Genomic DNA, 13,286 nt, shown 5'->3' with positions numbered 1-13,286 from the left:
GGAAGGGGCAGGGGGGGTCGGGGGACGGGGGGCGGGGGGACCGGGGGAGGGGACTGGGACGGGGGGCGGTGACGGGGGAGGGACCGGGGGGACGTTGGGAGGGGCGGGGGGAGGAGCGGGGGGAGGGGCGAGGGGAGGGGCTGTGACGGGGGGCGGTGACGGGGTAAGGGACCCTGGGAGGTGGGTATCGATTCTCGAACAATCGATTCTTAATCGATTCAACAAAGAAGTCAATCCATGATGTATGTGTGTGACCTTATTGTTTGTACAGGGACCACTTGAATGTGAATTGGTAGTTGTTAGTCTGCACCTGCATCAGCCGTACGAAACAAGACGTTTGTACAGAACTGTCTCTCGATTGCCTCCCTCGACTCCACCTCTCCCACCTCGTTGAGACTGTATTTAAAACAATTATATTTAACATTGACCGTGGCGTTGTAATTAATAACGCCTGTTTAAGGTGCGCGAACACACAGGGGGCCGAGTCACATTACTCTACCCCACACCCCCCCACGATAATCGCTCAGCCAATGGGGAGGCGGAGAGACATTCACTTGAGATCCTTAAAACACGTGTGTGTGTTCGTCATTAACGCTCGGCGCGAGTTGCCTTAAGAGGAGCAAATACATAATGAGTGACGTTTCGGACGATGAGCCTTTATTGAGAGCACACAAAAGGACCATTGTCCGAAACGTCGCTTATTGCATATATATTTTTTTACTTTAATGGACTCGCACAGAGTGTGTGATTGACGACGAACGTGTTGATAGTTGTTTTTTATTAATGTCGCTTCTCTTGTTTGTTTCGGATTACAGTACTCTGATTTGCTTAGGATGCATACTCTTTGGTTTTATCGGTAAAGTCACGTAGGTAAAAAAATTAAATAAAAATGAATGAAAACAAATTAGTTGTTTTCATTTATTTTCATTTTTTTTACCTACGTCATTTTGACGAAAAAAACCAAAGGAGTATGAATCCTTGCAGTCACGAAAGCTTTAAATCAAAATTTAGGATTGTTAAGTTTCGACTCGCACCCTTCGGCGGGGGCGGGGGCGGGGGCTTTTATGACGTCACGAGAAGGGGGAGGGGTGGGGGCGAGGGGTGGGGTGGGGGCGAGGGCATGTGGGGGGGGGGGTTACGACAATTTTGCGACAGATCGCTTGGTTGGGCGTGGGCACGTTTCTGCTGCTTTACGGCAAACCTCGCGACGCCGGTGGTGGTCGCCGTGACGACGGGCCCCTAACGCGGTACAGTATTTAATTTGGAAGCGATACAAAGTTACATTTTTATTTAAAGCTTTCGTGACTGCAGGGATTCATATTATTGGTTCTTTCGGTAAAGTCACGTATTATTCTTTCGGTAGTCACGTATTATTGTTACCCTTCTAGGTGACTTTACCGAAAGAACCAATAATACGATACAAATTTGTTTATTTGTTATCTCCACATGCTCGTTTAGCGCTCCGCTCTTGGTTTTATGTAATCGTACGATGAAAGGCACCCCTTAACTCCGAGCAGGAGTAACTTGTCAATAAACTGCGCCGGTCACGTGTCGGATTTAAAGGTAATTACTTTCTGTACATCTTGACTTAAAGCTTTCGTGACTGCAGGAATTGATATCTGGCTTTTAGATCACGTAGATCTACGTGACTTTACCGAAAGACCCAACGAATATGCTTTCTGCACGTTTGATAACGCACTCGTGGGAGTCTAAACTTCATAGGCGTTATATAGAAATGTATTGCGCTTTTTATATCGAGTTACGTATACCTCTCTCAAGTTTGGTAAACTAATTGTGTGAATTGTCACCGCTATCACTGATTAAACTTCTGCAACATAAGTCTTTAAGCACGTTGAAGTATCGGTAGACTGGCTCCCGCCATTGTAACTTGGAATTTTTCACCACCGATTCCAGGACCAGCAGTGGAGGTATCATAGCAGCACTCATTCCATTATCAATACATTGACCTTTGAATTCCTATTGCCATATGCAGTGAATTGTTTTAAGTACAAGAGAAGTGGGTTTGTGAACCCGTGTATGTGCGTACATTTGAGCGTATCTCCTGGAATGCCTATAGGATTTATCCGGTTTCCTCCATTCAAAACGCTCATTTAAAGGGAATTGATTAAAAATCCTCCCGCAAGAAGCATCGAGGCTCGGTGAGGCTTCCAGGATATATGCCATGGTATTATTATTGATCGAAATGGACGACGCTCGTCAAAAGTGAAATGCTGAAGTGTAAAAGTATCTCAATTGAATGCTGTATTTGTTTTGTGAATAATTAAGTGGAGGTATAACCATGTCTGTTTTGTTCCACTTGGCAGTGCAATATGAGCTGTGTGCGGGTCGTTTTACGCACTCGACCCTCGCCGAGGTTTGCCGAAAGCCAGATTGACATAAACCCAACTGATAAGGTACGGTATTACATTACGTGTACAGCAGCGGGCTTTTTGCCAATCCACTTCCCGATGAGGGCCCTCCCCATGCCGTGGGGATCGTGGGGGTTATGTTACCATATTTAACCATGCTGGTCAGTGCGGGTTGAAGGTGGGGAGCATACACGTTAGAGCATTGTAGAATACAACACCGCCCTCTGCTGACAATATATCCCAGCATAAGCCGAAAACACACGTTCTTCATGCATGGTTGTTGCTCGTACATATATTTGCCTTTCGACATAGGGCACACTGCGGATGATTTAACCATAGGCAAATGAGTAATATTCCTAACGTGTACATTATTTCGACCAAAAATGACATTCATCCAACCAGATAATAGACAATCAAACATGAATGTTCAATTTAATTTACTTATCCCAGATAAATAAAAGGAGATTGAGAGCACCATATAACTCGGCATCATCACCTTTCATTATTTATCCACTGCTAGATGAAGGCCTCCTCAAGCCATCATCATCTCTCATGGTTCTCACAATGCAACAATCCATCTAGCTCCTAAACACGTTCCTTCCGTCGTTAGTCTCAACCACTAGCCATTATCCCTTCGAGCAGCGTGTCCTGCCCATTTCCATTTTTCTTAACATTCAAGATATTGCTACCCAGCAAAATAATATACTCAGACATCTATATAAAAGTGATACAAATTTTTACGTGTTTTATGCTTATGTGCGTGAAGACGGTAAACATCCGCTTGAAGGAACACAATCAAAAGGAGATTGTGAACAATCAAGTCACAGAATGGAGCTTCAAGGTGGATGGAAGTCTTCACAACACCAACCAGGAAATGGTGTACAGAGAGACGGCGCGAGAGGTTGTCTCCCGGACACTGGATGGTTACAACGGTGTGTGGCACCACTGACGTACCGCAGATATATAAGCTGATTTTTATTGTATGAGAAATCTTATAATTGTCAATGCCAAAATACAATTATGCTACTTGTGTAGAATGCTTTTGAGAATATGAATATATTGCACACAGGTAATAAGTATTTTTTATTGAGAGGTATAATTCAATATTCCCGTGACAATGTATTTCATGTTGTGTGATGTAAAATATGTATGACAAACTACTAAAGTGGATTGTAACTAGTGTTGTAAATAAAATTTGCCACACCACTCTGAATTCTCAGGAACCATAATGTGCTATGGTCAGACCGGCGCAGGGAAATCGTACACAATGACTGGAAGCACGGAAAATTTCTCCGAGCGAGGCATCATCCCGCGGGTCCTTGAGCAAGTAAAATAAAATGCTATTTTTTCCAGCGTCTCCCTACTAACTTTCATTGAAATTAGTTTGAGTCTAATATGCATGTTTTTTTATGGTAGTTACTGTGTATCTTTTATTAAAAAATATATATGTGCACGTAATACTGCTGTGTTTTGGTTGTTGTATTCCAGGCATAACAAGGAATGTACTTTGTATTTGTTAGGTCTTTCACGATATTGAGGAGCGTGTGGAGCAAGACATCACTGTTCGCGTCTCCTATTTGGAGATCTACAACGAAAGTCTGTGTGACCTGTGTGCCATGCCTGCGTGTCAGGCCATCGATAAACAACTGTCTATTATGGATGAGCGTGGTATGGTTTCTGTCAAAGGTCTGACTTGTCAGTTGGTCAGCAGCCAAGAGGAGGCCCTCACCAAGCTATTTGAGGTGCTTAACAACAGTTTCATACTTTTGGCCAATGTTATAAATTTCAAATTTTCTATCTGATAAAATACATGCGAATGTAACTACTGTCTAGAATGGCTATTGATCAGTATAACTAAGTATACGAAATTCTAAGATATAATATTACACTTGTAAAGTCAATGAGTAAACTACAGTATTTGTATTTTAGTTCAAATTTGTTGACGTATGTTTTACTCTTTTAGGGTGAAATGAATAGAGCAGTTGCTTGCCATACGCTCAATAAGAAGTCTTCAAGATCTCACTGCATATTCACTCTGTACATAGAGGTAAGAAACTACACAATTGTTTTATAAGCTTTTATAATTAATAGTTTGTTTAAAAGTTGACTATATCGCTTTTAAAAGTAACTTTGTTCCATCACATTTACTTAGAATGCAAATTCCATATAATGCAACAAGCATTGGATATTTTACATTTTTGTCGCATATTTTCAATGTTTACATTTATCTAAATAAAGCTTATCTGGCTTTGGTATGCACATGTCTGATATTTGTCATTTTGTGTGTTCCAGTCCCGCTCGAAAACAATCACAAATTCTAAATACACGATGTCTAAACTGAACCTGGTTGATTTGGCTGGCTCTGAGCGTTTGGGCAAAGCTACGGTTTGTTTTAATTGACACACTTTCACAAATGTTCTCTTACTACATTAATTGTGCTATATTTGCATATTATTGCCATATCTATTTTGGGCTTGTGACTAAAGTTGACATCCCCCCACAGTCTGTAATACCATATTACTAATGAAATACTGTAATTGTTTTTAAAATGAGAGAGCAGAATAGAAATTGGCTAATGTTTAATTTTCATGGGGCAATGCTGACCTGTTACAGTCAGAAGGACAAGTGGAAAGAGAGGCAACGTACATAAACAAGTCGCTGTCCTTCCTGGAGCAAGCTGTGATCGCCCTGGCAGATCGCAGACGGGAGCATGTCCCTTTCCGTCAAAGCAAACTCACACATGTTCTTAAGGATGCCATCGGTGGGTCTCGTTTGCCAGATTGAACGGTACACATGGAATACAGCATTTGCAATTTCAGTATCTGACCCTATTTTGCACAACATGCTGAATTTGTATTTTTATTTATACCCATTCAGGTGGAAACTGCAATACTGTGCTCATTGCCAACATCATCGGGGAGACTGAACAGATAGAAGAAACGGTACTGATAAATGTCATTCACTTAGACATATAATCTGACTTTTAAAATAAGTATAATTGTCTTGTGTTTGTAGTGTTTGTTGCTAAATTAGTTTTTTTTAATATATATAAATTATTTTCTGAATGCTCACCAGAACTGGTTCAAGTTATGAAAAAATGTTGTGTGATGTGTTGTCCGTACCCCATACAGCTCTCCACATTGAGGTTTGCTGCTCGGATGGCCTGCGTTCCTGTGAACCCTGTCCCCATTGAACTTCATGACCCACAAGTACCTGCCTAATTTTATTCTCATAGTCAAGAGGTTATATTCAATGATGGCTACCACTCGTGTTTCATTGCGCTGTGCTATGAGTTGATCGAAAAAAGCTTCTAATGCTGAGCCTTTCTCCACAGCGGACAGTGAAGGATCTAGAGAAAGAGATCAGGCTGCTGAAAAATGAACTGGCAATGCATGACATCTTGGTATGGAAAAGTTCTGTATTTTTGTTATACAGTATTTGGATACTTGTAGCAGCAGTTCGGTCAACCTTCCACATTTGGGTCAAAGCTGGGAGCATTACACATAGTTGCACTGGCATGAGAAAGTAGTTTTTTACGCATTCTAATGTTATTTAAGGCAAGGTTAGAAAATGAATGGCAACAAGGTTTGTGAAAATAAAATGGACTTTGAAGTGGCAATAAAGGTCACTTGACATACGTGAAAAAGTTACTACAGTTGTACCACATTTAAAAACAGTGCTCTTTTACGCTTTTTCTTCAGCAAAATTCTGATAAAATGAAGTGTAAATATATGTATGCATGTGTATTTGCTAAGGTTTATGTTTAATTGCATGTGGCAGGCAAACCGTAAGAAGGTGAGCTATGAGCCACTTTTGGAACATCAGGTGGCTGAGATTCAATCTCAAGTGCGCCGCTACTTAGATGGCTCACTCAACGAGATCACCGTGAGTTGAATGTCGACTTCTCTTCTGTGATTGTCAACAGTTTTCAGTAGAACTCTCAACGTAGCATTGAGTTGTTTCATGCGAGTGTAAACCTGCCTCATGCCCAAACCTAGTCCTCAAGAGAATTATTTATCTTGTTAAGTTTTGATTCCTCAGTGTGAGATGAATTTATTTTTTGTTGTGGCTGACAATGCTCTTCGAAAATTGATCAAACAAAAAAATTTCAGTTTCTGTTGCAATTTTAAAATTAGGGCCCAGGACAATGAATGCCAGGTGCAGCATTCTTATGTTTATTGGTTTATAAACAACACGCAGCCTTTAGTGCAAACATATTCCTTCCCGCAGTACAATTGTGGATTTATATAGGTGTGTGTACATTGAGTGGTCACTGTGGTAACTGCTTGTTTGTCTCTATTGTAGTTGGCCAACGTAAGACAAATTCAAGAAGTGTTTGCACAATTTAAGGTGATTTTCCTGTAAGTATACTGTATTTTAATTATTACTGTGGCAATATATTTGTTAAACCTTCTGGTAAATAGCAGTACATTGAGAAATGCTACAGAGATTATGATGGTGACACAAATATGCACACTATAAACATCACAACTCCGCAATTGTATAATTGGCATGATTAATTACTGCACGTTGAATTTGCAAGCTTATGGTACAATATGGCATGCTGGTACGAATGGGAAGTGTACATGATGGCTGCTTGCTATTTTAACTTTATGCAGTCAGCAAGAGGAAGAGGTGGAGGCAAACCTAAGGCAAAAGTTCAGCTTGCAAGAGAGGAGAAAGGGGCCTTCTCTAGATGTAATTCAGAAGGTACAGTTGCCCAAGCTATGCACAATGTAACACGTAAACAGTGTAGCATATAACCCTCCCGTGCAGATCACCATTTAGTGTCACAAGACATATAAAATGGGCTCTTGCCTGGTTATAAAGGACTTGCCACTATAATATGTTTAATTTATTAATGACAAACATTATCTTAACTCTGGAAATCTCCGAAAATCGCAGTGTTCTGTTTGTATCAACGTTGTAAGAATTGTTTCTTTTCTTACAAACACCTGGCTCAGCTTATTGCTAAGCCCCCTCATCAAAGAAATATAAGTTCATTAGATTCAAGAAAAAAAACATATGCAACTTGTACTTCAAGGGTTTACAATTTAATGCTTAAGTATATAGTATGGTACTTATACTGTTTTAGTTTGTTGCACTTATGTTAATGAAGTAATCATATTTCATCCAATTCCTAACAACCTCAGGCTGGCTCAACAGAAAATGAAGTGGTTCTGGCTGGAGAGCTGGAGCGCGATGGATTTGGACTTGGGTTGGCGCCCACCTCGTCCAAGCTTTACCTCTCGCCCGTTGTTACTGCCAAGAAGAACAGGAACAAGAAGACACTTAAGGATAGTGCCAGGTGGTCATATCCATTATTTTGATGATTTAAATAGTATTAATTATGCTGTACATGTACGACACTTTTGTGAATCCACTGCTGGGTGAGTGCATCTCCACACCATGCAAATCGAGGCGGTTATTTCACCATATTTCACCTGGCTGGTCGATTTGGGTAGGTGAAAGGTTGGACATAGACGTTGGAAAATTGGGCAGTAAAACAATGGATTTTGCAGACTGCCTCCCGCGAATATTTCGATGGAATAAAAAGTTTGTTGAATTTAAATATTAATATCACTGAACTATTGAGGACTGATGCATGGAATTTGACACTAAAATATATTTAAACCTTTGCAGTTTTTTGTGAACTTCAGGGACTGTTGAAAATATTTGTCTACTGCAGCATTTTTATATTGGATTAAACTCACAAACATGTATACAATGTATATTAATGCAGTGTGTCCTCAGATTGCAACATGTTGATTATGCTTATCGCTGACTGGTGTGTTCTGCCAACTCCATAAGCAAAAGGGAGAGGCCAGGAAGCCCACAGCTCCGAGAGTCTCCCTTTGTGGGAGAAGGTGGCCAGAGAGAGCATGACGTGACCAGCGTAGCCTCTGAGGTCTCTGAACAGCTAAACCGTTCAAAGTGAGTGTTCAAAACATCAACCTGTTTAGCACCTACTCTTGCCAAAACACCTTAGCACACAGGGATCAGATGTGGCCTTTGTATTGACAATAACATACTGCAATGTTCGTGTCATGGAAATGTTCATTGACCTTGATATATTTTTGTTACTGTATCTATGGCAGCACTCCACCAATGCCAGCTGTTGCATTTGAGGCATTTAAAGCAGAGCGAGGCAGTGAGATTAACCGTATCTTCAAGGAAAACAAATTGATTTATAAGGAGAAGCAAACAAAAGCAATAGAACTGGCAAAACACATAAATACTTTGAAGCAAGAAATAGACGTTGCCAGAGAGGCACTGGAAGCCAAGACAAAAAAGAGACAAGAACAAGGTACGAGTGTAATGGAAATAGCTGTGTTTATAGCAACTTACAATTTAATGATAACTACTAGCACATAATGAAACAAGCTGATGTATTTAAAACCATTAAACACCATCAGGCTGCATATTAGATGCAACTACATTTTCAAATATTGTACCCCTTTATTTCAACAAAATCACAAGCTCTTTAAGTTAACTGCAATAAACATAATATCCAGTTAAATATACACTCGACACCTAACGTGCATATGCCTGCATGCGGCACTTCTGCTAATGACATTTACATACTGAGCCTAATGTAGATGTGCTTGTGTATGGCATTGATGCCAGGTGAATTTATGAGCAGCGAGGGTCAGATGGTGATTGACGAGGAGGAATATTGTTTTCTGCTGCGCATGCGCGAGCTCCAAAGCCAGTACCGTTTGCACTACGAGGAGCTGCGCGACATAAAGGCTGAGGTGCAGTGGTGCCAGCATCAGGTCAACCTGTGCCGCCAGAGACTCGTCTCTGGTATGACCTGCTGCCATGTTACATGTTTCATTGCACGCACCATTATGAAGGCAGGGGCACCATGTGAAAAACTCCATTGTCTTTCATTGTAGAGGTGACTGGGCGACATGAGCTGACATTGTTGAGATTTTAAGTTCAAACCCAGGCAGTCTTGTGTGATTAAATTGGGTTCTCAAGTATAGAGTTGATTGTCTCAACCGTGCCACCATGATTGCACAAACCATGTTGAAATTGGTTCTGCACTCAATTTTATTTACAAATATGGTTGACTGCCATTTGACATTAATCTTATTTGCAGTCGGTGGAAACGTGATGCCCTCTATTTTGGGATTTAAAGGCCATATGAAGGGATTTCAGAATTAGCTCTGGTATCTGCCTCCATTGGGCCGTTCTGTAACATGAATGGTTGAATTGCTTTTGCAGTAATTACACTGATAGCATAATCAGAGTAATATTGATGAAAACGTACTTATTTCTTACTATTCATTCATTGAAATGGTTTGAGTAATTGATATACAGTTTGGACACAGTGGAAAAGTTAATTAGCAGTGGTAGATGTTTTTCTTGTGTTACATTGAGTTGAATACAATTGTCATATATGTAATCTATCATGTGTTTTTACAGAATTTGGGACGTGGTATGCTGAAGCATACCAGGTGCCTTCAGAAAATGCGCCTGCTAATTCCATAACTACAGCCTCACCTGTGGTCGCCCACCCAGCTGTTGGCAAAACCCAGCCATTGGTAAATAGTCCGCTAGCCAGAGTTATTGTACTAATACACTGAAAGTGTATTTTCGAGTCTTTAAATTGTAAACGTTCATTATATTTTTGTCGATTTTATATGAAAGAAAAAAATGCCTACTGACATAATCGGCCATATGTAGTCAAGCTTTGGTTCTCATAGACCCTAACCCCCATGATTGAATATGCTCTACAGGTGGAAGGAGAGCAAGAAAAGCTTGAAAGAATTCATGTGGAGTTAATGACTGAAAATCCTGATGCTATGGCCTTTTATGAAGCCAAGGCCCGCATAGAGAGAAAGGTAAGCGTTATCAATGTATATAGTCCAGAATTGCCATTTATAATATTATGATCATATGTTATATTTATGGCTCAATTCTTATGTTCAGTGATTTTATTAAATTACATTTTATGCCTTTTAAAAATAACATTTGAATAACTATTTAAAGTTATCCAACATCTAAGTTTCAGGGTGTGTAATAAAATTAAAGAATGTTTTCACAGATACTGTATTCAAGAAGTATATGTGCTAATTTTCGTTGTCTCTGGTCTCTAGCACAATTATACCAAAGCCGCTGCCCAAAATCAAACAAAAAATATGAAGGAAGACAACATACCCACATGTGCAGTTGGAAATAGACTGCCCAAACAGATTATAGTGCCACATTAGTCATATCCATGCAAGGCATTTATCCAGCACTACTTTACATTGAAACAATGATTTTTACATATTTTGGAGTAATTTCACAAAATAATTAGTATGACATTGTACAATGTTTGCAAACATATCTTTATACAATTGATCAGTAAAAGCAAAGTATAATCAAAGTTATTTTTATAAAGTGTCTGTGCATCTTGATGTTTGCTCTGGCCACAATTCTCGGAAATGTGTTTTATCCCATGCAATGTTACCATGTCCAATTGAAAACCTTCAAAAATATACCAAGGCTGTATTATTACATTAATGAATGCAAATGTAGTGAGTTCAACTGAGTCGCAGACGTACTCTTGGAGGCAACACATTTAACACCAACACACGGGGTAACTGCCCCTTAACAGAATAACAACCTAGGGTGGTGACCACCAGGCTAACTTCACTAATTACAACGGAACGGCCACAGCTCGGGTCCAGGTCCACGTGTTGGAGACTCTGTAGAACGTAGGACGTAGACAAAGGCTTCTTCAAGATAAACAACAACGCCGGTCCCTCTGGGGGACCCGGCGTATATTATCTGCGGCGTGGCTGGCTCCGCCTTTGGCCACGACCACCTTCCAGAATCTTCGGGCAGGATCTGGACCCCTACCACGTGACCACCCCTAGCCCCCACTTGGGGCCCCTTTGTAGACTTAACCGGTCACGTGTCCTCTCGGGTCAACCAGAGTACCATGGCCCTATCCTGTAGGGTTGCAACTGCACGCCAAGCGTGGTGCCACCTAGCGCTATCAACCAGCGCTCACAGAGCCTCTCTAGGGCCGGCACAGCACAGTGACATCCCGAGATGTCACTACACAAATATAACAAAGAAATAACTCAGAAAAACTCAAGATATACATAAGCTCATTATTTATTGCAGCAAGCAGAGACCAGAAAAAAACCAGCAAAGTTCAACTACGCAGCATAATCTACCGAGCTACATATACACTCCACACACACGTAGGATGCCAGAAACCATGCGATCACCGCAGCCTAAGTTGCTCATAAATCTCCTTGAGCTTGGCCAGTGTAGTAAGGCTCCTGAGAAGTGGGTAATGTCTCATATCGATCATTCTATAGAGTGCAGCCGTCTGTCTTGTTCATCCTGGTTGGTTGACAACAAATAACATGTTAAAAACTCTCTACAATGGAGGGAAAGGTTTCTGTCGATTAATTAAATGACTGGATACCACAGAAAATATAAAACAAAATAAATAAATAATCACCTTTTGGTGATCAAAATGTAAAAAATAATCAACATTTGGTGATTAAATGTAAAAAATAATCACCATTTGGTGATAATCACCATTTGGTGATTATTTTTTACATTTTGATGACTACCAGGATAATACATTGTTGCAATAAGAGAGGATCTGGCGAAATCTGTATATCATACTTTTCTCCAAATGTCCTAGTGTCCAATTGAAATAACTCGGCACAACACATAGACTAAAGCACATGGTTTAGTGTAATAAGCAGAACCCAGAACAACTTTCAGGGGTCAATTCAGCAGCACGATTGGGCTATACGTAAAAAACTCTACAGACAACACCAGAAAACCCATAGCCCCGTGCCTTGCAATACAAAAACCACGCTTTCCAAACCAACCACTTGCGCATCTGGTAACTTACAAACATGTTTGCATCCTGTTCGTCCATACCTGTCAACCCCTTATCAGTGCCTACCATGTTACAGACCAATTCACACCTTATTGTGCCCTTATAAATCTTAACATGCATCCTACAAAGTCCCATAACAAAGGAGAAAAACAGATAGACAAAAAAATGGTTTGCCCCTATTGAAAACGGCTGTATGCCGTATGGACATGAAAACTCAATTTCCCTGCACAAGAACACGGGTTAACCCGTGTGGGTTGACACGGTATGTGTGACCGTTAGCAGGGGTGTTATCTTGTAATGTACGAGCAGGAAAACTTGGGCGATAAAACAAAGGCGAATGTGTGTGTTGTAACAGCACTCCCTCCTCTACACCTCACCAATGTCGCGTGACGTCTAACCCCCCCCCCCCCCCTCTTCACCAATGCACATGCATGTTGAACTTCTTTCGCACCGCACGTAGCCAACAATGCTGATCGTGGCGTCATCACACCTCTGCTCCTCACCAGTGTCGCGTGACGTCACCTTCCCTCTTGTTCCGTGACGTCATCAACGCCCCCCCCTTCACACATTCACCCCAACCTTCCTTTGACGTCAGTACTCCTCTCCCCAAGAGCCGAGTGTCTCTGAGGTCATCGGCCCTCCCCTCCACCCCAGCCCAATCCAACCCCTCCCCGCCACCCCCCCTGTTCACCACCCGGCCAAATTTTGTGTTAGCTTTCCCATTGTCCCTGGTGCGTTGCAGACAAACAATTGTATTATTATTTTCATAGAGAAGATGCATGTACGTATCCAACAATTATACATGGCCATGTGCAGTACATCGTTTTTGCAAGTTGCATTTTGGGAAGTAAAGTAACAAATGCACTTTCCAGTGGTTTAACATTTCTTTTTTATTACGCTTGTTTAACCGTGCCTTTGGACTTGCACTTTAATGTTCTCGTTGTTTTAGATTTTACATATGTAACTGTTCTGTCAGTGATTGGCTTACTTTTAAAGGAACATAACGTACACGTTTCAAAGTGGTCCAAATAAATTCAACTAATGAAAAAAATTAA

The 13,286-nt window shown here is 40.9% G+C and overlaps 1 protein-coding gene across 4 annotated transcripts; it reads left to right on the top strand.

Annotated features, from left to right (window-relative positions):
• The first annotated feature begins 1,144 nt into the window (after window positions 1-1,144).
• Window positions 1,145-13,286, top strand: KIF9 (kinesin family member 9). 4 transcript variants are annotated; one of them, XM_032951486.2, is made up of 22 exons: window positions 1,256-1,563; window positions 1,915-1,928; window positions 2,325-2,414; window positions 3,136-3,301; window positions 3,590-3,696; window positions 3,890-4,111; window positions 4,333-4,416; window positions 4,662-4,754; window positions 4,983-5,130; window positions 5,247-5,311; window positions 5,501-5,578; window positions 5,704-5,772; window positions 6,150-6,254; window positions 6,675-6,730; window positions 6,989-7,079; window positions 7,523-7,677; window positions 8,181-8,303; window positions 8,468-8,676; window positions 8,997-9,176; window positions 9,801-9,919; window positions 10,115-10,219; window positions 10,475-13,286. In XM_032951486.2, the coding sequence occupies exons 3-22, from the start codon at window positions 2,331-2,333 to the stop codon at window positions 10,586-10,588; spliced, it is 2,373 nt and encodes a 790-aa protein (XP_032807377.2). In that variant the 5' UTR covers window positions 1,256-1,563; window positions 1,915-1,928; window positions 2,325-2,330; the 3' UTR covers window positions 10,589-13,286. The 4 variants fall into 4 exon arrangements, with proteins under 4 accessions (XP_032807376.2, XP_032807377.2, XP_032807379.2 ...); XM_032951485.2 differs by lacking the exons at window positions 1,256-1,563; window positions 1,915-1,928 and adding an exon at window positions 1,145-1,247; XM_032951488.2 differs by lacking the exon at window positions 1,915-1,928.

This window comes from Petromyzon marinus, chromosome 10, assembly GCF_048934315.1.
Source record: "Petromyzon marinus isolate PM22_M1 ecotype Great Lakes invasive population chromosome 10, UKy_Petmar_22M1.pri1.0, whole genome shotgun sequence".
NCBI lineage: Eukaryota > Metazoa > Chordata > Hyperoartia > Petromyzontiformes > Petromyzontidae > Petromyzon > Petromyzon marinus.
This window is presented reverse-complemented; position numbering and strand designations above follow the sequence as displayed.

Bases quoted from the DNA above. Each gene is read 5' to 3' on its own strand.
- KIF9 (XM_032951485.2), top strand. From the start codon at position 2,331: ATGAGCTGTGTGCGGGTCGTTTTACGCACTCGACCCTCGCCGAGGTTT. The intron at 5,773-6,149 runs GTATGGAAAAGT...TGCATGTGGCAG, and splicing joins TGGCAATGCATGACATCTTG to GCAAACCGTAAGAAGGTGAG. The intron at 9,920-10,114 runs GTAAATAGTCCG...TATGCTCTACAG, and splicing joins TTGGCAAAACCCAGCCATTG to GTGGAAGGAGAGCAAGAAAA.